General features: G+C 39.0%; 3 protein-coding genes across 7 annotated transcripts in view; 1 reads left to right on the top strand and 2 right to left on the bottom strand.

The window, feature by feature from the left end:
• fzd3a (frizzled class receptor 3a) overlaps nt 1–8,654 on the bottom strand; it is a 30,589-nt gene extending 21,935 nt beyond the window's left edge. The window contains exons 1-2 of the mRNA XM_049590774.1: nt 8,538–8,654; nt 6,893–7,513 (exon numbers count right to left, since the gene is read on the bottom strand). Coding sequence (XP_049446731.1) covers nt 6,893–7,093 — 201 coding nt within the window. The 5' untranslated portion in view covers nt 7,094–7,513; nt 8,538–8,654. The remainder of the gene's footprint in view (nt 1–6,892; nt 7,514–8,537) is intronic.
• Nucleotides 8,655–11,253: 2,599 nt separating this feature from the next.
• Nucleotides 11,254–20,761, top strand: fbxo16 (F-box protein 16). Its single transcript, XM_049589903.1, has 9 exons — nt 11,254–11,374; nt 11,828–11,936; nt 13,687–13,722; nt 13,947–14,153; nt 14,284–14,448; nt 14,614–14,870; nt 16,835–16,952; nt 17,363–17,606; nt 20,201–20,761. Exons 2-9 carry the CDS (start codon nt 11,841–11,843, stop codon nt 20,257–20,259), a joined length of 1,182 nt encoding a protein of 393 aa, XP_049445860.1. The 5' UTR covers nt 11,254–11,374; nt 11,828–11,840; the 3' UTR covers nt 20,260–20,761.
• A 137-nt stretch (nt 20,762–20,898) lies between these two features.
• Nucleotides 20,899–27,712, bottom strand: part of fam49a (family with sequence similarity 49 member A) — a 45,318-nt gene continuing 38,504 nt past the window's right edge. For all 5 annotated transcript variants that reach the window (XM_049589906.1, XM_049589908.1, XM_049589904.1 and 2 more), the window contains 7 exons: nt 27,284–27,420; nt 27,016–27,093; nt 26,597–26,713; nt 25,190–25,269; nt 24,597–24,723; nt 24,385–24,455; nt 20,899–23,833 (listed from right to left, as the gene is read on the bottom strand). In XM_049589906.1, the coding sequence (XP_049445863.1) occupies nt 23,770–23,833; nt 24,385–24,455; nt 24,597–24,723; nt 25,190–25,269; nt 26,597–26,713; nt 27,016–27,093; nt 27,284–27,420 (674 nt within the window). In that variant the 3' untranslated portion in view covers nt 20,899–23,769. The remainder of the gene's footprint in view (nt 23,834–24,384; nt 24,456–24,596; nt 24,724–25,189; nt 25,270–26,596; nt 26,714–27,015; nt 27,094–27,283; nt 27,421–27,712) is intronic.

The following is a 27,712-nucleotide window of genomic DNA, read 5'->3' as shown; positions in this document are numbered from 1 at the left end:
GGACCAGCGACTTGCTCTCTGGATGTCCTCCTCTTTCAGTCCACTGCCAATAAACACGGTGTTGGACATTAAATAAAACAAGAGGCTCCTTTATAGCCCGGGTCACGCTGGGTAGGATTTATCAGACCATGTTGTGTGTGTCTGCGTCTGTGTGTGTATGTGTGAGTGTGTGCTTCGCTGGGATACATCTTCACTAGCTCACACAATAAGCATCTTAAATGGTGTACTTTTTAGTTCAATGCAGCACGTTTTAACAGACTTGCAGCCATCAGAGAGCTTTATCAGCATTTTACTGAAACTCTCTCTCTCTCTCTCTCTCTCTCTCTCTCTCTCTCTTTCTCACACACACACACACACACACACACACACACACACACACACACACACACCTCACCTCACCTCTTCTTTACAAATCCATTCACACAGCATGGGTGGGGTATCTGGGTTATTCTACACAGCAGCTGTAACATGACACAGTTTATCTGAATGTGTTGTAAACCTGAGACAAGAGGCTGATTTAACGACCTAAAAGGAGGAGGAAATGATGCAGATTAAAAACAGGCCATTGATTGGTCTTTGTTTCACCGAATACCCTTAATACAAAACACAATGCGACAAATACCGTGGAACGCTGAAATCAAGATGACCCATGAGTCCTTTTTAAATTTTGTTATATTACTACCAATGATGGTCCTTGTGCCTCCACCAAGTTGACATTCAGCTTTTTTTTATTTTGCAGCCATTAAAAATGATTTGCTGGCTTGGCTTTGGCTTCATGTAAGCACACCCCTCTTATCGATCTAATTTAATTAACATCTTTGGATGGCCCTGACCCTCCCTTGTCCCATCTGGCCTTGAGGAAACATTCAAGCAATCATTGCTTTTACCATGACAGATATGTCTCCTACCTTTCTGAAAATCACAGCATCTGTTTCTCCTGATAGTGTCTTTGTCCCATTAAATACCTGAGAGGCCTACCAAATGAGAAAAAAGAGCAATTTTTTTCTTTACAAAATATGCGTACTAGGCTGCAATACAAATGCAAATTTTCTACTATACAAAAATATGAAGATTTGATTTGATAATTACTGAAAATGTAGTATTGAATTCATTACTGTGTCGGGGGATACGTTAATCTCGTAAATCTGTACTAGTTTGGTTTGCACTTTGCAGTGCGTTTCTCAGACACCATCAGTTATCTCTCACATGCCAAACACCAATCTTAAACAAACGGTAATGTAAGCACCAATGCACAGTACTTCTAGAAATACTACTTCTCAAAAGACAAAACAGCACTAAAGTTAATAACACCATCATCACATTTTCCGCAAAAATAAAATCCTGACAGGATATGCAAATCCAGTAGTGGAGAACATATCACCTATGTGCACTAAAGAAGCTGCCCTGATATCACACTGAACTCCACGGCATCTGCTTTCAATGCCGAGTACAGTTCATACCTGCTTAATTGATTTACTGTGATGAACCCACGCTGCTTTACATTCACCCTCTAACTCAAGTGTGCATCTATCTCTAAAGAGGGGGATTTTAGCCTGTATCTTTACTCTTTTTGATATGCCAGTCAAATCCGCCACGCTCCTACTTATCGTATGTGAGTGTGGCACAGTATCATTGTGGCACAGATATAGCCGATTCCCAGCCCCTAGGCCGCTGTCCCACTTCAGCTGTGAGGTCATTCAGCGGTCAGCGATGATGACTGACTGAGCGAGGATGAACACTGAAATACAAAATCCTGTTTTTAGAAATCACCTTGTTTGTGTTGTTTCTCGCTCAGACAGCCATAAAATCTGTATTTGTGCAATAAGGTAAAAAGCTCATCTTTTATCCCTGTTTAAATCCAGTCTGCAGCTCATTTCTCAAATCACTGAACAACCATGTGTCACCAGAGTTATCGCCAGCCTGCCATGAAATACGGTACAATGAACATCTCTAGACCGTAAAAAATATATCATGGGTACAACCTCACAAAATAAAGCAACAACAAAGTTTATAACGATATCATGACAAATTGCGCCCACTTCCCCAAAGAGCAAAAACCTTGAAAAGACCTTGAAAAGCGAGACCAGAGAAAGAGATTCAGAAAGACACCACTTCAGGGGGTTTAGACAAAAACTGCGAGATCGGCAGGCGTTGGTTCTCGTCCAACTCCCAGTTTCTCCACGGTGCAAGGCATTCATCATCATTATCATGGCTATTCAACGGACCTAATTCCCTTTAAAATCAACTGTCAATTCCCATTTGGCTGCCCTCAACATCTTATAGGCTTTGAATTCTCCCATGAACTGGATCTAGGGCGAGTTATCTGGAAAACAAGAGCCAAACAGAGGAATAGGCTCCGTGATTTGGAACCTATTGGGTTTCCATGTGTTTTCCAAATGCAACGAGCATTTCTGAGCACTAAAAGAGACTTAATTGTGGATCCATGACCAATCAAAGTGAACACCGTCTCAACCAGAAGTGCCTCTCTCTGTTCACTGCAAACCCACACACTGTGATTAAGCGTAAAAAGCTAACCTGGCCTCAAACAAGTAACATCTCCGAAATGAGAAAAAGACTCTACCAAAACCACCTACATCTATGTGATATACACATTGAAATCATAATTCATAAAACACAGAACATGGCAGAGTGACTAAACCCAGAAGGCTGAATATTTCAACAATGACAAAAAAGGACAAAGCGCTAGTACGAGCAGGCAGGCGAGGTCGAAGCGTTTGCATCTTCACCACATGTGAATACAGCTGTGATGTGATGCGATGCAGTGTGCTCCCACAGTCGGCCAGGGCATGCTCAGAGGTTACATAACCCGGGATTTTCGTGGCACACAACTCCTCCCGCCCTCCATCTCTCCATCTCTCTCTCAATGAGTGTATGCTGAGTACGGCAAAGTGGAGCAGGCACAGATGGTCGGCAGGGCGCCACACATCGACATCATCGCTGTGCCAGGCAGGGCGGGGCGAGTGTCAAAGGGTAAAAGTGATAAAGGGAGCAGGAGCCAATGGGAACATTATTCTGAGAACTAATAAAGTGAGATAAGTAAAGATGGATGGACTGATACACACACACAGATAGACAGGCAGATATTTCGGCCAACAGAGCATCCAGTGTAATGTTTTGGTGCAGTTTGGCCAGTAATTGCTAGATAGATTGAGCTTCCGGAGGGATCAGCCTATGTAAAAGATGGGATTAAGTTAACGAGGTGATGCATCTGCTTCATGATTGTGTGTAAATGCCTAACTCGTCGTTTCAAAGAGGATAACACAGCCACAACAGTCAGATGCTGTGGCTGTTGGTAAATCGAACAATAAAACATGGACTAAACACTAGAATCTGAGCTTTAATCCATCATCTGACCCAAACTGAAACACGGAGCAGTTTGGTGTCTTCACTCCCTGGCTAAGTTGACTAACTGCTCAAAAGCCTGTTATGTAAAATGGCTTTGATGTGAAGAGTCCCGACATGTTGTGGTAAATCGCTCTGTCTGTCAACATGCCAGACATGCGGGCAGGACCCATTTTAAGAGACCCGATTTAATAATGCATTGTTTTTCATGGCCCCCAGGGACAAGTATTAAAACTTAATTTTCTGCTTAATGTTTTGGTAATACACTCCCAGTCCCTGGAGCTAGAGGAGCCAAATTAAAGTAGGCTAGCACTTTGATATAACCAACTCTCAGCACATACACAGTTAGCCGTGGTGATAGCTATCTAGGCTGTTGATGTCCATGGGGCAGGCAGTGCAGCAGGCACACTGAACCACTTAGCAACATGTGAAGAGGACTGACTATATCATGACACCCTGGTCCTGACCTGACAATACATACAGTACATGCAGACAGAACAGAAATGATGTCCACACTGTAAAATGCACGCTTGCATGTCAATTTTACCTCTGTCCAGAGGTCTAGTAATACTTGATGAGGTGGGTGTACTACTAGGCACATGGGTAAGTTACTGATGAGGAAGTGGGAATATTCTCATATATATTCCAATTGCTTTTTGGCTGATAGGTGGGTATGCTGTAAACGGCCAGAAAAAGAGGTGGGCGTACCCCTTATACCTGCATATACCCTCCACTACACCACTGTTTCTGTTTAGCTACAACAATCAGAGTCACGACTAGGCATGGGACAATATGAAAATTTCACGTCACAATTATCCCGGCCAAAATAATTGCAATTCACTATATTATTCTGATAATCATCAAGACACACTAAAAACTCTTAAAATGGCACTAAAACATACTGTCATTAGTTTACCTTACCTTTGGTAAGGAAACTAATATTTCTATTGTATCACAGATTGGACACACGCAGTTTTCTAATCAAACAATCTTAAAAACCCAGGCTTGTCATTTATTTAAAATGGCATCATATCTTTCGAAGTGAAATATGCCAATGTATATTAAAAGATCATTTGCATTTTTTGGTGGATTTTATTGTTGGCTGCACAGCAGACACGATAGTCATGATTATCCCAATTAAAGAAATTCACCACTATCAATTTATTCTGAGTGCTTATCACGATCTGCAGAAAAAATCATTTATCGTCCCATCCCTTGTCACTACAGATGAGAGAGTGAAAGAACCAGAGGAAATGCTCAAAAAGGTAAGAGATGGGAACAAAGTGGGACGGATACTGAGAGAAAAAAAAAGACAAGAGAAAATGTCACTTTTTTAAAAAAGAAATTAAAGGTATACAACTTTTCATAATACCTTTGTTATCTCCAGAAGATCCATTTTTTGAGGGATTAACAGCATGACACTTTAGAACAAAATCTAATGAGTTTTTTTTTTTTTTTACCGCTTTCTAAGACACTGGTGGTATGAAAGATCTTATTACAGAAAGGACCAAGAAATCCACTAGCTTTTTACTATGTGTGCCCAAAATATAAAATGACTTCACTCATAAATTAGACGTATTAATTACTTTATTCAGGTGTTAACCCATTTTATATAGGCCAGTACCAATTTGTGTGTTTTCTGAGTGAGTGGTTTTACTATTTTTGTCTTGTCTTTGTTTAAGTGAGCTCACTAAGACAAATTCCAGTCATGTTAATATGGCAATAACGTATTGAATCTAGAACCTTTGTGTCCCCTATCAATAGCTTTACTAAAATCAATATCCAGATGCAATTTGAACTTTAATCAAATATTCATTAGTTATGATCAATTCATTTCATTCATTCATAATTTAGCTTATGGAATATCCAAAACCTGTGAAAACCTGACCATTACAATTTCTCCAAACCCAAGGTGACAGATTCAAACGTCTTGCTTTGCCAAGCCAGCAGTCCAAAAGGTATTCTCTCTAAAATGATGTAAGACAGAGAAAGGCTGAAATCCTCATACATTAGAAGCTGGAACCAGCAAATATTTGGCACTTTCATTTGAAAAATGACATAAACAACCAATCAATTATCAAAATAATGGTCATTTAATTTTCTGTCTATGAACTAATCAATTGAATGGTTACCGGTAATTGTTTCAGCTCCAGAAAGAACCAGGGGACTTCAATCATTCCATCACATTATATTACACAGGTGGACCATCTTCAAGTCCCTTTGACAAAACAAAATATGGCCAGTGCTCCTTCAGATATTGTGGCGTACAGATTCAGAAACGCCTGAGAACACGTTATCAAGAGCTTGTTATCTTTAGAAATTTTTAAAAGAAAATGATCATTACATTAAATTTATGTCTCATTATTTCTTGATGTGTTTATGTATTTATTTTCTTCCTCGTTTTCTCTGTATTTATTTTTATGGTTTATGTACTTCTTTGTCGTTATTGCGTTACTGGCCACTGATTGGTTGTTTTTGTCTGCTCATTTTGTGTGCTTCGTGTTATTTATCTTTTGTTTTATTTGTTCCAAATTATTTTATCCTAGTTCTTTTTTTATATTTTCTCCTTTTTGTTATTGTTTGTTTTTCTCCTTAAGTTAAAGTGAGGTCTGCTGTATAGGCCTGTGGTTTCCCGACCTCTCCACATTTATCATTTTTCATTATCTGGATTTTATGCAATGTTATGTGTGTGCAAATAAAATAAAATTTCAATTTCAAAAAATGCTCAGAAAAAATCAGTGCCAGGATGAAAGGGGAAAGGAAAGAGAGAACAAAGAGAAAAAGGTCACAACGTAGAAAATAGGTTGCAATAAGCAATTTTCCACATAAACCTTGTTTTCTCCAAAAGGTCAGTTATTCTGGAAGCAGGCAATGACTGGCTAACACTTCTGAATAACACACAATACGCTGTGAATTATTTTTTAAGACAATGGACCAGACATTGTTTCCGCCTTTTACCATATATGAATCAAATATGAAATCCTGTCTCCCAAAATGCGACATACTGCAATTTCTAAAATTACTGCGATCAGGTAAAACCCCATTTGATACAGATAATTACCAATTTGTGTCCTAAACATGCAGCTGTAAACAGACAGCTATTTTATTAGTGGCAGCTATTTATACCTATGTTTTTTACATCTATGCCACCACTACACAATGAAAAACCTATTTTGATTTCCTGAAATGTTTTATTGAATTTTTTAAAACATAAGTATATAAAAAGGGAGACTGCTTCCCAGATATTCCCCTTCCACTGAGTAGGTGTGGCAGATCACAAAGCTATGTTTCAGTAAGTCCTACTGTGGTCTAAATGGTCTGTACGGTAAATGTGTCTCAAAAGGTTTCTCCAAGAGAACTGCGAGAAAACACTGACGCCTTATTTTGCGTAGCACTAAAATATCAGAATTACCAGCACAAAATATCAACATAAATTTGAAACTTCCTTAATAAACTTGTATTTGACTCAACCTGGATCTTTACAATGCAAAGCTTGTTACATCTTTCACATGTCAGCAGTGTACTGTACCTCCATGGCGAGGGCGGCAGTTTGCTGGTCGTAATGGTTCAGTATGTTTGGCATGTAGGTGGAGTTGTAAGGCAGCCCCTGGCACATACGCAGGGTTATGGGTTCACAGGTGAACAGGCTGTGGCTCCCCTCCGCCGCATCCATGGGGATGGCAACGCATGCCGTCAGCATGGACACCGACAGCACCCACAGGAGATCCATGACCGGTGCACACAGTACGAGAGAAGAAAGATCCAGGAGCACGGCTGGCTAGGAAGAGGGGTTGAGCCCCATCAACATCTGGCTCATTCACCAGGAAGTGGAAATCACAAGGCTCAAGGAGTGTCCAGGACTGTCTGGTAGTCTCTCCTTCCTCTTCAGCTCACAGAGAAACAGTCTGGGACGAGCAGCGTATTCCAGCACTGCCATGGTTGAAGCTGGCTGCATCCATCACCGTGGGGACTCCAGTCAGCAGCAGCAGCAGCAGCAGCAGCAGTGTGTCACAAGACCTCCATAGCCTGGGAGATGCTGTGGTCCTTTAAGATGCTGTGCAGTGACCGCCTTCTCCTGTCTCCACGGACAGTGATGATGCTTCGGAGGAAATATCTATGAAAACCACAGATGGAGATGTCAGCCTCCGGTCTGAAAAATAAAAGCACAAAATTTTAAATATATATACAAATATATATTTGGTATCAGGTTCACAGTGGCAGTTTACTAGGGTGGGCTTTTTATTGATTTTTTTTTTTTTTTTTTTTTTAACACAAAAATTAGAAGAATAATAGACTGTTTAAGAGGGCTGGTAATGGTGAGTAGGTGGGTGATAACATTAACAGAATGAATTAACAGCAATACATCTGCTAGGGACTAAAAATAATAGCAAAAAATATCATATACAGGACAAATATCTAAATTATTACCATCTTTAAACATTAAAGTGGGTATAACATCTTTTTTTTAACCTAGTTTATTCAAGTGACTTATTATAATTTAAAGTATAGTATTACTTCTGGTATTGGTGTAATTTTAATCTGTAGGTTAATACTACAGTTCAGAAACAGTAATTATTTTAACCTTTTTTTTTTAATAGCACCATTTTTCCGTAACGGAAACTGCTACATTTACATGACAGTACACACCCATAACAACCCAATACCTTTCCATTCACTGTCACGCACAAAATAAATACTTTCTTGTACACCTGCGTCTAATTAAACCAAATGCCAAACAAACACAGCTGCATTTTAAAGGTTAATTAATCTAAAGGCGGTATCAGTGCGTCCGTTAGCCTACCTGTGCGTCACTGTTAACGGGCTCCTCCTGTGTAGCTGCTAGCTGAGATTCATAAATTAATTGCTCCTCATAAATGTGAGTGTCGCGAGCTTTAACTAACGTAACCGGGAGGCTCGTCACGGTTGTTTGTCCCTGCCCACTGTTACTGAGTCCTCACAGAGACATGGTTTAATAAAACTGAATGTCAAGCAGCGCAGCGGAGACAAAAGATGACGGTTAGTTCATTCTAAATGATAGTAACCGTGCCATATGTAGCCTGCGACCGGTGTTGTAATTCACCGCACTGAGCCGGGCGGCAACGGCGGCGGTTGTTGATGAGAAACACTCTGGTAATAAACGTTAGCTTAACTGGTTTAATTAAAAGCAACTTTACCTGAATGTTGAGCCGAAAATTCACGTGTACCGACGGGGTCTCCGCCGCTCCTCGAGTTTGTAACAATGACTGAATGTCCCTCCACCAGCAGCACCCTCCTCTCGTCTCCTCCTGTCCTCCTCCTCCTCCTCTCTGTCCGCCTCCCCCTGCCGTCCCCCTCTCCAACCGGCGTCAAGATCGCGAGATTTCAAATTAGGTTCCGGTCAAAACTACAAAATAAAAGCTTCATCTAAACATGCAGTGAAGTAGTGACACAGTTTCTTTTTTACTTTTTTATTTTTAAAACAATGAGTTGCTGCAGCAAGTTAATGGGGATATTTGAGGGTTTATTTATTATATATTTATTTTATTTGTGCTTTAATTTTATTTAAATGCAGCAGTGTAAAATAAAATAGATTTGGTGCTGAAAGTGACTTAATTTTGAGTTGCCTCTATTTACCACTTCTCTTGATTTCCATTTCTGCTACTCTACAATTCTACTCCACTAGGTTATAGTCGTTAATATTGTACTTTTTACTTCTCTAAATTTATAAGTCAGTTGTACTTGTTTTACAGACTAACATCTCTCATAATAACATATGATAAAATGAGATAAAAAATACACCAGCTGATATAGATTAAACTATCTACAGGTAAAAATATACATAAATAAAGTAGTGGAAACTACTGAACCACTTTTCTTGTGCATTTTATTTATCTATCTTGTATTTATTCATTTTATCTTTATTTATTTTTGAGTGCTTTCCTATGCTACTTTATAAATTCACTTCACTGAATTTCATAGGTGAATATTGCACTTTTCACTCCTTTAGATTTATTAGGCAGCTGTGCTTGTTATTTTACAGATACATATTATACATATTAACATATGATAAGACGAGATAATGCACTGATAACGCCCAAGACTATGTCCTCATGTGAGGACATCACATTTTGGGTTTACTTGACCTTATACTTTATTTTGCTTAACTTAGACCTGTTGTCCTTGTTTGTTGACACTTTTTTGTGCCACCTAGTGGCAGTAAGACCACAGTACACTTATCCATGTAAAAACAAGATGGCAGCCACCTGTGCTAAGTCAGTCAGCAACCAATCCTATCACAGAAGTGGACATGGTCCAAAACTTTTTTATTAATGATTAATAATGTTTGTAGTTTGATATGGAGACAAATTTGACTTTGTTGTTGTCTTATTTGAGGATGTTGGGACTTTTTTATCATTGATGATGTTTTGTTTTTTATACTTAACGGGTCCTACTGATCCCCGATAGGTAGGAGACCTTAAAAATGCATACCACACAAAAGTTCGGGTCTCAGGAGGATATAGATGAAACTATCTGCCGGTGAGGGGGAAAAAATAGTGGAAAGTAACTAAGTAGATTTACTACTGTAACATACTTAATTTTGAGCTACCACCATAGAACTACTTTGCTTGAGTATTTCCATCTGTGCTACTTTATAAATCTACTCAACTAAATTTCAGAGGTAAATATTGTAGCCTTCCTTTCATTTCCCTAAATTTATTAGTCAGTTGTACTAGTTTAACAGAGTAAAATTATACATATTACTAGTACTCACTCCAACAAGCTACAACAGTAAAATGATATTTAATATGTACTGATGCAGCAGTGCTGACAATGCAGTAATAAAATTATACAATACAAAAATCATGGCAGTATTTTTAAATACAAGACAAACCAAGTACTTTTACTTTGATAGCCTACACATTTTGGATAAAGAACTTTTACTGGTATGCTAATTTAACCCAGACTGCTTCCACTGATCCCAAGTGTGAAATATAGTAGGTGAATATAAATACAATGGACAATTATGCATGTAAATACACGTTATATGTGACCTGAAAATAAATTAACATTTTTGCCATTGCAGATTATATATCGCCTACTTACTTTAAAGGTGCGCTGAGTGGTTTCCGGTTTAGCTCAGTCTGTGTCTGTGTAGCTTGACGCAGCTCTCGAGCTCTCTTTCTTCACAGCAGGTTCTCTGTCGTGGTTGCGCGCGACCGCCCATCCGAGGACGAGCAGCCTTTCTGCTCTTCAATGAAAAACTTCTCGGACTGGTGGCACTGAGTGTTCCAGCAAAATAGGCCCGAAACGTTTTATCAGTAGAACCACAGTGGTGTGAACTTAACTAATACAACAGGCTCATTAAAGCAGAGAAAAGAACTAATGCCTACATTGTTTACTCAAGTCAGTTTATTAAGCATAACAGACTGCTATACCAATACTATTAGGCTGCTAGGCCTACAACTACTACCACTTCTGTTACTACTACTACTACTACTACTATTACTATTGACAGAAAATAATGATAATAATTGTTTTTGAATTTGAATAGACTGTGAAATCTGTGTTCCAAATGTAGGCTGGATCTACATGTAGGCAGAACACATGAATGGCCAGCTCTGCAGTCTGAAACATGCCGTCCAAACATAGGCTAAAGCAGCCTATACAGCTGTGAGATGTATGTTCTGCAGTATCAGTGTATCAGGGGCAGATGGTCTTTATAGAAGTTGCAGTGTCAGGCCTTCCGCACTACTATTTGTCATCATTAGAGCCAGTGTCGCCTGCACACTCCACACACTCCACTGTGGTTTGCCTTGCAGCACCCCCCTCTGTGTGTGACAGGCTGTGACAGCCAGTCCATGTAAGGAGAGTACACTCAGTGTTACTATGGAAACTAGTAAACTGTGCACAGGGAATTGTGGAGAAGAAGAGGAGTTGGGTGTACGGACACAAAGGCCGTTAGGAGTATGCACGTAGAAGGAGAGTGTGTTTAGGATTCTTTCCCCCTTCTGTCAGCAGAGAAGAACTAATGGTGAGTAAAACACCAGAAGAGTGTGTGGTACAGTTGTGGGCAGAAATGTTAACTCATATTACACTGCACTGTGTGTAAGGTTGGACTTTTATTATTTTGACTTTGGAGCTGTTATATGGGTTTCCTAACTCTTGTTTTCACAAGTTACAGAATGAAAGATGGAGATGTTTTGTTTATTAGGCAACAATGGAGAATAACATGATACCACGAGTAGGGAATTTACACAGTGCCAAGATTATCATTTGACATCATTCATAAGATTTTAATCAGTAGATAAAAGCTGGTATATTATGTAACTTAATGTGTTAGAAGGAGGTTAAACATGAGTCTTAATGTGCTCAGGCAGGTGCTGTAAAGTGGTATATTACACATGCACACAAGAGTGTTAGAAATAGTAGCAAACATTTGACTGAAGTTTCATTTTGTGTATTTTTGTACATCATCTTTACCCAGCTATCACTCAAAGATGCCACTTGCACCGAGGCCATCTACAAGCTGTGCTAAGCTGCAGACCAAGCTGAGCGCCTGGACTCCTTTGAACCACCCACTGTCCAACAGCAAGGTCACATCAACGCATCCACTCTGAAACTGAACCGTTATTAACAGTCAGAATACCGTTTTTACTTTGGTGGGAAAAGTACTTACTTAAGTAAAAGTAGCAATACCATGGTGTAAAAATAACCCATTACAAGTAAAAATACTTGTTCTGCAGTAAAATGGCCCCTGTGGCTGAGATATTATAATATTTGACATTTATAGATTGTTAATACTGATGTATCAATGTGCGAGCAACATTTTACTGTTGTAGCTGGTCAAGGTGGAGCTAGTTTTAACTTTATATAAAATTAGATCAGTAGTCCTAGCCTCGGGGTCAGGGCCCTCCTCAAGGTCACAGGACAAATATTAAAGATAGTGTAAAATTTCAATGAAAAGCCTAATCCCAAATAAATGCCTAGTCCCTTTTATTAGCCTGGTGTGGCTACACATTTTGACAAATAAAGGCCTGTCTCAATTAGAGGCCTGGTCTGGTTGCCAAGCAGTTCTTTGGATGTGTAATACTAGGCTGGCTGTTATACCTCAAATTATGTGTCCATTCCTTGATTGCCATGTAAGTTATTTATATTCCTGTAGTCCATAAGGGTCCTCAAATCAAAAGAATGATAAGGGTTTTTCATAAAATTAAATCTAAGTTGTGAGTATTGTTTTAATAGGATAAAGTGGTGTCGTGTCGCTATGTCGGGTGCCGCAATCCTTGAGTGCCATAACTCTCTCTCTCTCTCTCTGATGTGCTGTCTGTCGGAGCTGGATCAAATGATTTATATTTGATTCATATTAACATGTTATCTGAAGCCCAGTTTTGTGTGAAAGAATTAAAAGACCTGTAGCAAATATAGGCCTGTTGATTTCAGTGATTTAAGCAAATAATAGCCTGGGCTATTAATTGAAGTTTTCCGATAAATATTTCACACTTGCTTTGGCAATGTAAATGTATGTTTCACAGGCCAATTAAGCTTCTTTGAAATTAAAATCGAAAATTTTATCTGAGTGGTGTTCACATAATGTAATAGGGCAGGAAAGAAGAAAAAGCAAAGTTCCACATTGCAAATCAGTATTTTTTATTTTATTTATATTCTATTTTATTTTTTGTTTGTTTTTATTTTATTATACTTTTGTGACATTTTGGTTAATTCTACCACAGAGTGGAAATGTCTCTTTGGTGGAAATGCTCATAAGCCAGAAAGGTAAAGAACCACTGATATTATGTTTTAAAAATTCATTGTATTCTACACGTGATTTTTATTTACAACCTTGATTTTAAAGCCAAATAGTGACTACAACTGTCAGATAAAAATGACGAGATAAACTACAATATCTCACCCTTGTATGTAGCACAGTACAAGTATAAAGTTGCATACAATGTGAACACTCAACTCAACTACAAAACCTCAAAGTTGTACTGAAGTACTGTCTAAGTATAATGTCCATAGTTGCATTCCACCACTGGAGATACAACCATAAATGTTTCCCTTAGAAAAACTTGAATTAAACATAAATTAAAGATACCACCACTGGCATAGAAACAGTAATTCTTACAGTATTAATAAGTTAAGTAAGGTCTTAAGCAGATGAAAGTTATAACCAGGATCCAGAATGTTAAGTTTGGCCCATGTGTGATGACACAGGACTCACTCACAGGAGTCATTCAGTCATATGTTTTCATCATGTAAAATATCTCACCTGATACACACAATAAGACATTTTTATTCCTGACAATGCAGCTTGATGTGATTCACTATACTCTTCTTTCTCAGGTGTTTGAAGAGAGGCGAACCCTTCTGGCCAAGTGGGTACGTTAAAATGATGATGATGATGAATAGAGATACATTAAATGCACTGATGGTTCTCTGCTGTGCAGTGAGCTCAGCTGGAGCTCCCTCTAACACAACTGAATCTCTGGTAGTCATTAGAAACCACGCTTTGTGCTCTGTGGAGTCCATTTTCCACCCGGCTCCATTCAGCTGAAAGAGTCCATGTGGAGGAATTCTGTTATGCTCTTTCATGTCTTTGTCAGTTTGACAGGTGGTCTGACAGCCAGAGGAAGGCGGTGCTGCAGGACTTTGTGCTGAGCTGTTCAGTGGAGCAGCTGACGTTCCTGAGCCTCAGCGTGAGCAGACGGCTCCCTCTGCAGGCCGCAGACTTCACCTGCCTGCTGCCCAGAGCCCTCTGCCTCTACCTCTTCTCCTTCCTGGACCCACGCAGCCTCTGTCGATGTGCACAGGTACACACACTGGCCATAAATACATTTATGTAGGGTTGCTAACATGGATGACTCAACTATTTCTGAGCCAGATGAGAATTCTGGCTTGTTAAATGGCCTTACTCTGGGTGTTTTTATCATCTGCTGGCAGGTGAGCTGGCACTGGAAGAGCATAGTGGAACTGGACCAGCTTTGGATGCCAAAATGTGTGAGGCTTGGCTGGTGCATCAACTTTTCCCCCACCCCTCTGGAGCAGGGCGTCTGGAAGAGACACTACATCCAGACTGTGCAGGAGCTGCGCCTCACCTCGCTGCAGGTCCAGAGATCAGATCCAGAGCTATCAACCATGATTCAGTTCTCAGATATCCAGTAGCTACTATGGCTCTGGATAAACTTTCCTGAAGGATACATTTATATTTTGGTGTAACTACATTATCATGCAGTGATAAGAGGTTTATAAAAGTCTGTTGTTTACCTCTAGGCTGCCCCATTTCAGCAGCAGTTTAAGGTTCCACATGCATCAGCTGTCAGCAGTAGATATGAAGATCTTTCAGAAGTGGCCTTCATAAGCGAAGAGCGCCCAGCGTCCACCACCCAGACACTTGGAGGCATCTCCAGGGCGGGTTTAAGAAAGGAGAAGCAGCCGCCTGCACCGCCACCGTGGAGAGACTCTGACAGATGTCCCAAAGACACACTACGCTTCAACTACTTGGACAACCTGGACCCCACTGAGCAAGCGTAAGGCTGCAGGGAACATGAGGAGGGATCAACAGCTTTCAAATAGGCCATTATAATCAGTCAAATAACAAAAAATAAATTCAAAGGAAGACTGAAGAAAAAATAAGTTCACTAAGTAAACAAAAACAAACTTCCCAGTACTGACCTTCATCATGTTATTGATGGGCTTGATGAGGAACATTATTTAAATCAGGAGAGACTTCATTTACAGTGAACAATAAGTTTATGACATGGTATATGATACAGTTAATGTGATGAGGCTTTGGTGATTAGACCCCACAGTGATGTAGAATATTTAGGGGGCAGTGTTGCCATGGTTAGTTCAGGATTATTTCCCACAATGGAGTCTGGACACTGGTGGTGGATGTGAAGAAAGTGAAATAACATAACGGAAACACAAAAAGTGCAAAGATGTGCAAAGATAGGATAAGATCAGTTATAACTTTTTTGATCCCAAGGGGTAAATTCACGTGGTAGAGCAACACACAGACAGACTGAGAGGTAACGGGACAAAGACCTATGTGAATAAAATTTAAAAATTAAATAATATACAAGACTTTAAAAGAGCTATATACAATATATATATTACAATACCCTTGACCATGGATGGATTACAGAACTGGCCTATAAGGCACAAGCTCAGAGGCCCAAAGTGTCACCTGCAAAATGTCGCTCGAAGAGACTCATACTGACCCAGTGGCAACTCAAATGATCCCAAAGAGACACAAATTACAACAAAGAAACGTAACCAACTGCAAGGAGACCTAAAAATACTACAAAGAGACACAATAGGATTACAATCAATCAATCAATCAATCAATTTTATTTATAAAGCCCAATATCACAAATCACAATTTGCTTCACAGGGCTTTACAGCATACCACATCCCTCTGTCCTTTGGACCCTCACAGCGGATAAGGAAAAACTCCCCAAATTACAAGGAGATACACAGCAGCTTCAAAGAGACACAAAACAACTACGAAGAAATGCAAAACTGCAAACAAACACAAAATGACTACAAGATATAAACAACTACAAAGAGAATCAAAATGATTACAAAGAGACAAAATAACAACAAAGAGATGTAAACAACTATAAAGAGACTCAAAATGACTGCAAGGAGATGTAGACAACTACAAACGGACACAAAACAACAACAAAGAAATGTTAACAAATGCAAAGAGACTCAAAATAACTATAAAGAGAGGTAAACAACTACAAGGAGACATGAAATGACTACAAAGAGATGCAAAACACCTGCGAACAGATACAAATTGACCACTTAGAGTCATAAACAACTACAAAAATTATTACTACAAAGACACATAAACAACTACAAAGAGATACAAAACAGCTGCAAAGTGACACACAATGACTACAAAGAGACACAAATCCACAACAAGATATGTAACAATAGCAAAGAGATGCAAAACAACAACAACAAGATGCTAAACAACTATAAAGTCTGTGTATCTTGCTGTAGGAGAGGTTGTGGGGCCTACTGCATGTCTGTGCCCAGGGGCCTGTTGTCTCATAATCTGCCCATGCTTGAGACTAAATAAGGAAATTGTGCAAATATCATACAGAGGAGTTCCAACAGTGCACTGCAGCAAGGTCATAATGTGTGAACTATACTTTATAGGTACAGGTATGGATAGTATGATAATAAAAAAATATGATGTTATATATAATATATGTGCAGTATATGTAAAATACAGGCTACAGTACAGGCTAAATACAAGTTACAGTAATAATACAAGTCAGCTAAACTATCCACCACCACATGCAGCAGATAGTAGGAATAAATATCAATATTTGCAGAGCAACAGACCCACTTTGCTCTTTGACCCTCCTTTCTGTAGATAACAAATACATAACTAACTTATTTTGCAAAGCGCTGCAAATCCACTGAAGTGTTCATCGTACTGTTCCACCCACTCACTGACTCCACCGTCTCTGTGCAGGCAAGTGAGGAGCAGAGCCTCCACCTGCCGCAGCAACACATGGAAGCCAGACGCCGTCAGACGGAGCCAGAAAACACTGTCTGAGGCGCATTACAAACTACGCAAAGCCAAATCGCTGGTAAAGCACGCTCCATTCATCATCACTGCCATAACCCCACTGTGACTGTGACCTCCTTGTCTGAATCAAAGGGGGGTGATAAACGTGGAGGATCCTCTGGAGACCGTGCAACCAGCAGGCATCATGCATTATGGAGCAGCGTTTACACAGAAAAAGCATGTTAATGATGAGCTGCTCAGAGAGGGCGGTGACAGGGGGGAAGCCAAATTATGCTGATGATGGGGTCTGAGGAGGGGGGAGGAGAGGGTGAGATAGAGGACACTGTGTCATTTAATATTCAGGCTTTGGTGAAATCCTCATGCTTAATTATATTTGCCTGGATGCAGGAACTAATGTGAAATATACATAACACACCTGGAAGTGTGTTGAATTTGAATTTCTCTGAACGTCTGGTTGTCTTTCTCCTTCAGATGTTCCTCAGCTTCAACAGCAGAACCCAACATCCTCCTCCTCCTCCTCCTCATCATCCTCATGAGTCCCAAGCTCGACCCTCTTGGGCAGCTCACAGTCACGACCACGCAGTCACCGCCAAGAGCATGCTGCACCTGGCCCAGTGGAATGCTGGGATCCGTCCAGGGCCAGTGAGGTCAGCAGTGCCACGGCTGAGTATGGAGGCACTCAGGGCTTCCCAGCGCTCACACCGGAGTGTTCCCAGTAAGCAATCACTGCAGCTCCACTCCCCTGGGCTGAATATGATGTAACCACAGAGCAAGAAACAAGACAAATATTGGTTTGAAAATGACTGATTCTGCAAGAAAGTCGCAGACTGTGTGCAATTTGTGACCCTATTAGAAATGTTTTATGTCTTGTTAGTAACTCCCAAGTGGAGTTAAATTATTGATTCTGAGCGTTTTAGTTTTTGTTTTTTTTTAAAGCAAAGCAACAGAAGATGTAAGCTGCATTTCAAATCAAAAAAGTTCAGTGAGGAACACTTTATTCAAAGAAAACTTAATTTCCATTTGCAGTATTATATTTGGCGGTATGGCTCTGTTCTCGGGCCACTCTGTCTTTCCTTGGGTCTATGTGGAAAGCCTCTTCCACGCGCCTACGTGGAAAGCATAAGCAGAGAGAGCACACTTCTCTGCCCTTCCACGTGCGAACGAGGAAAGGCAGAGGCAGAGAGAGCAAACCTCCCTGCCCTTCCATGTGCCTACATGGAAAGCCTATGGCAGGGACAAAGCAGCTTGCAGATGCAGCAGCAACAGTAGGCAGGCCACAGCAGTTTTAACAGGGCACCCTGAATGAGATTCGCCAATTGGTTGTGTAGAAAGGAATCATGTGATCTATCAGCTGACTCCCTTCCATCAATCAGCTGCTCCACCAGTTGATTGGGCTGTTTGAGATCAGCTGATGTAGCTGGGATGTGATCTGAGCTTGACATCGTACCCTGCCTGAACTAACGCTATGCTCAGATTTTGAAATTAAATGGTTGATTATCACCTAAAATTAAATTTTAAGGCTTTTCTTGCACTAAAGTATTTCCACTTGGCTGAACTGTCTGTGGTAAGAAAATGCTGAACATTTCAATGTACTCTTGTATAAAATCAAAAAGAGCAATGGCTTTATTTTACTCCAATATTATATACATCGCCCTGTTTTATTTCCTCTGAACTGACGAAAACATAAGTTCAAATGTGTGAAGTTAAAGTGGCCTACAGGTCTTGACAGACCTTTATTAATTTCATTAATTAATTCACTTAATTCCGCAGTTACTGTGCTAGGAAATTTGTTTTTGCTGTTTCTAATGTGTCAACATGCAGCGTCAACAAGTATCAAATTCAACCGTTACAGTGAAATTAATTTGGGTGAACTGACCCTTTAAAATGTACAGCATGTGTGCTGCTACAGCACTCATATCAGAGAGCAGTCCCTAATCTGCATCATAGTCACAGCAGCTGTTAAGAACGGTCAGCTCTGTTGGAACATGTTGACCAATCAGATGTCCCATGTTGACAAAATATATTCCTCCACATTATTTTATATTTATTTATTTATTTATTTAACATGAATTCAACCAGGAAAAGCCTCACTGAGATTAAAAATTTAATTTACATGAGTGTCCTGGCCAAGACAGGGAGCAGCACATTAATTAAAGGGTAACTTCTGTATTGGATCCTATTTTTGAATGTTTTTATGTCTGTGTGACTAATGGGAACAACTAGTTTGAAATTGGTCCAGTTTTGAAGGAGAGCACTGCAGCGGTCAGCTGTGAAACAGGCTGCAATTTAAACACTCAGAGCTTTTAGCACCATCAATTTAAGTCCACCACAAGTGCTTGTTTTTGCCACTGACAGGCTCAGATTGTTCAGTGTCTAACAACATTATGGAAAGGATCCCTACAGAGATAATATGTTTTTGTTAAAGAATAAGATCCTTTTTGTGTAACCAGAAACAGCCCCAACATCACTATCATCAAACCCACCAGACCCAATTTAAATTAAGTCATTTTATCATTATATAGCACACTTCATTTAAAGTCAACAGAAACAAACAAACAAACCAACAAACAAAACAAACTTACAAAAGCAATCTATTTTTTCCAATGTTAACAATCACGACTCTGGTTTGATCAAATAAACCCTTGATTCACCCAGTTAGATATGAAAACATGCTGGTTTTATACAAGCTAAAATACTGTTAATTTAAATGGAGTGTGGTGGGTTTGACGATGGTGATTTCGGGGCTGTTTCTGGTTAAATAAAAAGGATCTTACTCTTTAACGAAAGGTCTATCTCTGTAGGGATCCTTTCCATAATGTTTTCAGACACTTAAAATAATAATCTGAGTCTGTCCCTTGATACTGGACCAACTTCAAAAATACTTGTCGCCATTCATTGCTTAGACACAAAAATGTGGAAAAATAAGGTCCAAGTTGAAAAATACTAAAGTTACCCTTGAAACAAAGTTTCAGACACACAACATATAACAGTTAAAGACAGTAACATTTCAGAATCACAGCATGAGTATGCTAAAATTCACATCATCATATCCTCATACACGGCAAGAAGTGGAACCCACATCAGGAAAGACAGTCATTTCAGCACAGGAGAAGCAAGGCTCATGCTCATCATCAGTTGTGGCTACATTCATCTCATATAATACATTCTGAAACTACATTTCTTCACAGGCTATTTTGTGTTAAAACAGCACTGGATGGAGATAAAAAGTGAGTTTAGTTTTTTTTTTTTTAGCAGTTTGACCAAAAGTGGAAACATTGTTACTGAAGTGAATGTTTCTATCACTTCCAGGTACACCACTGTTTGAGGCTCAGCCCTGGACTGCTGCACATACACAAGGCAAGAAGTGAAGCTCATGTCCCACATCAGGAAGACGTCAGAGCAAGGCTCAGAGCTGCAGCTTCAGACGGTGTGGTTTAATGTATTTTACTCATATAATACATTCTGAAACTACATTTCTTCACAGGCTATTTTGTGTTAAAACAGCACTGGATGGAGATAAAAAGTGACTTTAATTTTTTTTTCTACATTTACTTATAATTATTTGTGACATTGTGTGAAAAGAACTGAAGAAATAAATCAGTCATTGAGAAGTTTAAAAACTTATATGTCCCAATGACTTTACACTTCAAAGAAATCACTTATGCACAAGAAATGTTTTTTAAGAAGACTGTATTTTACATAAGGTATAAATAAAGTTAGCAACCTCGTAGTTATAATAGGAACACATCTTGAATATTTTATTGGTTCTGTTTAATGTCTAACATTTAAAAATATAAAAGGTGCTTGTTTTCTTTAACAGATGTAATTCTTTAAAGGTACATTGTGGATTTTTCGACCACTGGCAGAGCTGTTGAGATGAGTGGGTCCAAGTTTTGTTTGTATATTGTGTACACTCACATGGTTCACGTGGTCTCCTATGTATAACATAGTTTGGTTCTTTAATTTCAAGCTAGTACTAATAAGAAAACCAAAGGAAACATGGTGTGTATAAGAAATGTACCACCTTTATTATCCAATCCACACATCCCATTCAATATGCAATACAAAGCCAAAGCAATTTATATAAACAGTGAGTCTGAACTCCAAAAAATATTAAACAACTGTCAGTTTAAACAAACAAACTGATTTTGTCTCAGTATTCAAAAACAACGTCTTGCATTCAACGCACAGTAGCAACACTTGGGGCAAAGAGGGAAGCTTCGTGTACATCAATCACTACGTGGCTCCTTCCGAACCACTTCAGTCAGATATGAAATATCAATATCATACGTACACCTCGCTCCGAGTCTCGTCCATGTACAGTTTTCATTCATTGCATATAAAACATTGCATTCAAAGTATGGCTCACACACACACACGTATATATTACTAAATACAGGAGGATCAAAAATAAACAACAGAGCTAAATGAATGGTAGATACCTGACGTGTTAATTTAATGTTAATGAACTGAATGTTAAGGTGTTAATCAAAGGGCAGGAGTGTATGGATCAGTATATATGTATATATATGGCTTATGAAGTCAAAGTTGTGGATGAAACATAAAAAATGTTGTCTTTACAGGTTTCACAGGTTAAGTCCTAATATTGTCAGCTTATCAAAGTCTTTAAGGCAATGTTGTGCTCCATGATAAGCCACAGACATTTCCATGATGATTGTAGGGTGAAGTCCTTGTTATTCTCTGGGAAAGTGAACGTGGAAGGTTTACATCAAAAATAAAATCGATCTTAAAAACTGATAGAAGTATTTATTGGTTGCATCCTTTCATATACACTTTCTTCTCCATTGGCCTTCAGAGATTACAGTAAAACGGAACAGTGTAGCTTAAAGCAATGTACAACAGTCATGATGATGAGATTGTCTGACCTCTTGCACAGGTTTGAGTATGTACGGAGCTGCTGCTCAGCTGCACACTGAGGGAATGAACAATCAGGATCAGCTAAGGGTTGTAGAGTGAGTCAGGGTATCAGTAATACACAATAGACTCTCATATTGGCTTGATTAGTGATCATACCCACAAAATGTGTGGAAAGTTTTGAAAGTCATTCACTTTTACCTTGGCGGTCAAAATTAAGGCAAATTTTGGAGTGTAGATTATCTCAAAATGTTAACTATCGGGCTGTGAAACAATCCTGAGTCTAGTTTGATGAACAGAAGACAAATATGCTTTTAAACATGTCAAACAATATCAAAAGTTCATATTTAATTTGAATCTAGTCACATTAGTCTCACCAGTGGAGATGAGGTGATTTATTCCTTTAATATCTCTGGGAATCGATTCAGGGTTTAAACGAATTTATTTTCTTCTAAAGAGAATGGAAACATACTATGGAGGCCCATTTCTGCCGAATAAAAAAGATCCTGTGAGTCATTATGGGAAACTTTATTAAAATAACGACTTCATATCTCAAGATAATCATTTAGTGATGAGACAATTTCTCAAAACGACTTATACTTTTTCATTATTTTGAAACACTGAGTCAATATTTTGATGAAGTTTGTAAGATGCCAAGTTATTTTTGAAATACTCAATCATTATTTTAAGACACTAACTCACTTTTTTCTATAATACTAAGTCATTCTGAGGTACTACTGTTATTTTGAGATACTAGCTAATTATTTAGAAATTTTAAAACATTATTTTGAAATACAGACTCTTACTTTGAAATTCAAGTCATTATTTCGAGATACTTCATTATTTTGATAGAGTCATTATTTTGATCAAGTTTCTCATTATAATGAATAACAGGGTCATTTTTACTCATCAAACTGGCAGAAATGGGCTTCCAAAGAAACCTATAAAGGAAAGCAATATTCAAAAAAGCTTTCTTTCAAAAATCTTTTTCAGTAATAAACACATATTTATTCAGATTTTTTCTTTCTTTTAGAGAAATGCATTTTCTGTTTAGTACAAAAGCCACAAAGTCATTTAAAACATGGCGAAACACGCAACTCTCATTCAGAGCGTTGCTACAAAGCATACAAATAAAATATTTGGTGGGTTGATTTGATCTTTGTGTGTCGTCATCACAGCCTATTCAATTGGTGAAACCTCTTCAGAGCAAACTTTGACATACTGGATCTTACTGGATGTGCAAAGTAACTTTTATGTTCACAGTGGATTTATTTCAACAGTTGCACAAGACTGGAGTGTGAGAGAAAAAAGACAAATACAAAAGCTGACTATAAAAAGAGAACACACCAAAATGCTTTTAGCAATATGTACATTGAACCAATCAATCCCTTATCTGCTGTCAATATTCAGCTGTTCACTGCAACACAACACTGATTGATTCCATATCCTGTCATTAAATCGCACTCTTTGTAGATTAAAAGAATGAAAAAACTTCACTTGTTTCATACATGTCGACCCAAAATCTGTCACTGTGATATAAACCAGAACCTGTGTCACAATTTAAAATGTTCACTCTTTCAAAGAAAGATTTGTTTTGCTTCAAAAAACCGAGCTGAGTTTGACTAAAAGCTGTACAACAAACTTATTTCACTGTCAAATAAAAGATTGAGAAGATTCATCCAAGAACATTTTTTCCAAGTGCTGCTCACAAAGCTCAGTTACATAAGGCTGATAGGTTTCCATCATTTGTGCTTTGACAGCTGTTAACAGTAGAGGCAATTCATGTGATGTGACTTCATACTGTCTTTGCAAAGTAGAAGGTACATGTTCTGCAGGGTTCAATAGCTTGGAGGGAATGACTATGCAAATACACACAAGTATTAACATCGAGTCTTTTTAAATAATGTAAACATATACATCTTATTGAGGTCAGAGCATTGATCCTCTTCATATCTGTTTATGTAAAAAAAAAAAAAAGAAAAAAAAAAGAAAAAGAACAAACATTACTGGAGCATCGTCCGGATGTTCTTCGGAGTGGACTCGTCGTTCAGGTGTTTTGTGGTGAATCTGAGGAGAAGCAAATATTACAGTGGACATTAGTGGGACTTTCAACAATAACAACAAGAAGGAGGTCGGAAGATCCAAATCACCAATCCGCTCTGAGGACTGTATTATCATTCTTTCTTTTCATATTCAAAAAGGAATCCAAATTTAAAAAACTAAAAAAATTAAAATTACTCAGTACCCTCATCTCTTGTTGGCTCAAATTAAAGCTGTGCATGTGTGTTATGTACTGTGTAATGTCCAGTAGGTGTGATGTCTGTTAGGATAAAGAAGCAAAGTGTGGTTACTCAATGAAGACACAACTGTTCTTTGCAGCAACACTCACGTGAAGTGTGACGGCACCACAAATGGACAAAACTTTTACATTGCTGACATGCTGGTGACTCTACAGCGGTCACTTTGGTGACAGTATGGACCAACTCAGGCCCTACATGTGTTAGAACGTTCCTCAAAGAAACTGAACAGTGTGCTGGATGGTTATGCAAAAGTTAAAAGAGATCAATTCCTGACCAGCCAACACAAAATCACTCTTTCACAATCCCGAGGGAACCTACTTGAGGGCATTCAGCAGGCCTTCTACGTTGTCTGCCGGCTGGTCCTTGAGGACTTTTATGCAGCCTTTCATCTGAGAAGAAATGAACAGAGTCAGAGTCAGACAGTGCAGCAGCTCAGGAGCTGCATTACAAAACAGATCTGTGGTCCATAGTGATGCTGTTACATTGTGCAGCTTCAATCACGCACAGATGTGTGTGTTCATGTGTCTTACGTCTATCTTGGAGGACTTGTTGAAGGCACCGTTGGGGTGGACGTGGTCATAAAGAATGATGACTCCGACCATGACCCTCATGCAAAACAAAAGTGTGTCCTCGCTGCTGAAACGACTCGAATATTCCCTAAATACACAGACACAGAGGGAGGACCAGGGTTAGAAAGGGAACAGATCATAAAATGAGAAAATTTAAGACAGCACAAAGAAAATGCCTGAACAGAGAGTTTTTTTTCCTTTTAAAAACCAATGCTAACACTTTCGGTATATCATTTGTTAATGTGCAGTTGGATGAATACATGTGCACATACTGTACATGCCACAAGAGTGTGTGAATGACTGTGACCCATAAAGGTTTCCACACTTAAATGGGCATCATATTCAAGAGCTTTTTATTGAATCTCACGCTGTTGTCTTGAAATTAAAGGACTCTCATCGTCATGTGTTGGGTCAAAGTGTGTCTCATTTACAGTCCTACTGAACACTGACAATCTTTTGAGCAAGAAATCACTTACTAGCACATATTAATGACCTGTGAAAACCCTCATGACTGTGTGTGCGTGTGTGTGTGAGTAGAAAACATCATGACTCACGGTGTCTCCAGCATGACTTTACAGACGCTGGCCATGGTGCTGAGACAGTCTGTTGTGTTTTCCAGTGGGAGAGTCTTATTCTACACAAGGCACAAACAAAATACAAACAACAGTTAGTTTACTGATTCCTATGATTATTGAAATTGTTTAAAAAATTACATAGATTGTTAAAACATGATGATGTGCTTTCTGACACACACACAAAAAAAGAAATAAAAAAAGAACACAGTGTACATCATGTGTTTTTTAAATTTGTATTTTTTGGACTTGTTCCTTCAAATATTCAGAGTGCAAGACAGCTGTAAGGGCCCCGCTGTGCTGTTAGAGCCACAACATGATGACAATAGTTGCCACAAGTACTAGTTTCTCTGAAACGATAAAGTACGAGTTAGAAAACAATTACTCTAAATCTATGCGACACTCAAGGCTTGACAAAAACCACATATACATGAATGTGCGGTAGTCATCATAGAATAATAGCTTGTTATAATAAATAGGTTAGTGTAGTTGCGGGTGGGTCTGATGGTCAGCGGTGAGTGTCACAGGTTACAGCATGATGATTAGAGGAGAAAGGGCAGAGCATAGAGGTCCAGATGGGAAATCCCAGAGTACAGTTTTGTAATTGGGAGCTGTTTAAATGTGTAATTTGTGGTAGGTTTTTTTTGTCGTAATATTAATATTGTGTGCAGAATCTGAATCTCACTCTGAGTTACTGCTGTTGTTCACAAACTAAAGAAATGAGAGATCAGTTTTGTTTAGTTTTTGCTGAATATTGAAAGGTGAACTGTTAGGAACTGTTATCCTGTTAGGACTGTCACTGGGTGAGAGGCAGGGTACACCCTGGACAGGTCTCCAGACTATCACAGGGCTGACACATAGAGATAGACAACCATTCACACTCACATTCACATTCACACCTACAGACAATTTAGAGTCATCAGTTAACCTGGAGTACCTGGGGAACACTGTGAGGCGACAGTGCTAACCACTTCACCACAGTGTGGCAAAAATAACCTGAAATATCTTGATATTTTAGGGCCATATCACCCACCCACAGTAAACACAGTGGCTGTTTTCATTCAATTGTTAGCAAATAGAAATTAAAAACAAAACAAAACAAAAAAAAAAAACATTTGAAATGCTGAAAAAAAGAAAAGAAATGCAAATTATGTGTGTTTCTATTAACTGTCTGGAAGCATATAAACCAGGCTCAGCAAAGCACATTTTTGTAATTAGTTATCACATTTATCACAAGAACTCTTTTCTGACAAAGGGAAACACACCTCAAATGAGGAAAAACCTTTTTCGGCTGATTCCACACAGCTTTTCTAATGCAACACTTCAAACTGGGTGGGAAAATATATGTTTATGGAAACACAGCTAGTGATGCAGAGCCAGCAGTCTCACCTCTGTCACAAAGTTTGTGGTTGCGTTGCTGAGTGTTTTCAGCATGGGTGTGGCTTCAGCGTAGAACAGAGACATCCTGTTGGCCATCTCGTTGTTGACTTCATTCTCGATATCCAACTGTGGGTGCACAAACAAACCATACAGATAAACAAGAGGTGTCAGTGTAGGAAGGTTCTCCCCACTACTTGCTACAGTACAGCTTGGCCTACTTCTGGTCTTTGATGTGACATAAAACACATTAAAAAACACAAGCATCTTTGTTTCCTCTTTTGGGCTAAGACAGCACTACAGATACTAAGTATAGACGCATTAAAGATTGCTGTACGATATAACCATATGGACTTAAAAACAGCAAGAATAAAAATGGCTCTCAGACACGTGCCGATCTAAACTGATAAAACATCGTCAGGACAACTCACATTCATGTTGTTTATCCTGTTTCGACTGATGGTTCTTCTGTAGTAGCTGAAGTCATTCTGGATGGCAGGAATTCTCATCTGCAGGAAAACAAGTAAACAGAAATATATTTAGCCAATGCTTAATAAAAACTAAACAACATGTTGTTTCATACAAGCGTACCCCTCTGTGTGTCACTGTACAGTACAGTAATGAGGGCAGAGTGACTGAAACTATATGTGTGTGTGTGTGTGTGTTACTGAGCCAAACAGCTCAGGGTTTCCGTCAGACCTTGAGCTCATCAAAGCGCAGAGTGAAGTGGAGGATCTCAGCAAACTGTTTGGCCAGCGCCTGCTCTCTCTCCAGGTGCTGAGTGGGCGTGAAGGGTGGACATGTCAGGGACTCCAGCAAACTCTGCAGAGCCTCCTCTGCAGACACACACAGACAAGATGTCAGCCACTGTGTACGTGTCAAGTCTCGTTCAGAATTTATTAGGGCATGCACCATTTTGATAGAGGAGGAGCAAGAACCTGTCAAGTCAAGTCACTTCACAATTAATTTTATAGTCAAGTAATTTTGTTGTTTGACATGAGCTTCATTATCTTAGACTTTCATATCACTCCTATTACAATACTAATTTTTATATTAAGCCCTCTATAGTTGGTTTGACAATTTAAAAAAGTTTTGTTCTCGCAAACTTAAGTGTATCCCCCTAACTTC

The sequence above is a fragment of the Epinephelus fuscoguttatus genome, linkage group LG11 (assembly GCF_011397635.1).
Source record: "Epinephelus fuscoguttatus linkage group LG11, E.fuscoguttatus.final_Chr_v1".
NCBI classification, from domain to species: domain Eukaryota; kingdom Metazoa; phylum Chordata; class Actinopteri; order Perciformes; family Serranidae; genus Epinephelus; species Epinephelus fuscoguttatus.
Note: the sequence above shows the minus strand (reverse complement) of the source record. Positions and strands in the feature narration are given on the sequence as shown.

Coding starts and splice junctions, on each gene's coding strand:
- fbxo16 (XM_049589903.1), top strand. CDS start 11,841: ATGCCACTTGCACCGAGGCCATCTACAAGCTGTGCTAAGCTGCAGACC. Junction 14,154..14,283: donor GCCTCTGTCGATGTGCACAG/GTACACACACTG, acceptor ATCTGCTGGCAG/GTGAGCTGGCACTGGAAGAG. Junction 14,449..14,613: donor TGCGCCTCACCTCGCTGCAG/GTCCAGAGATCA, acceptor GTTTACCTCTAG/GCTGCCCCATTTCAGCAGCA.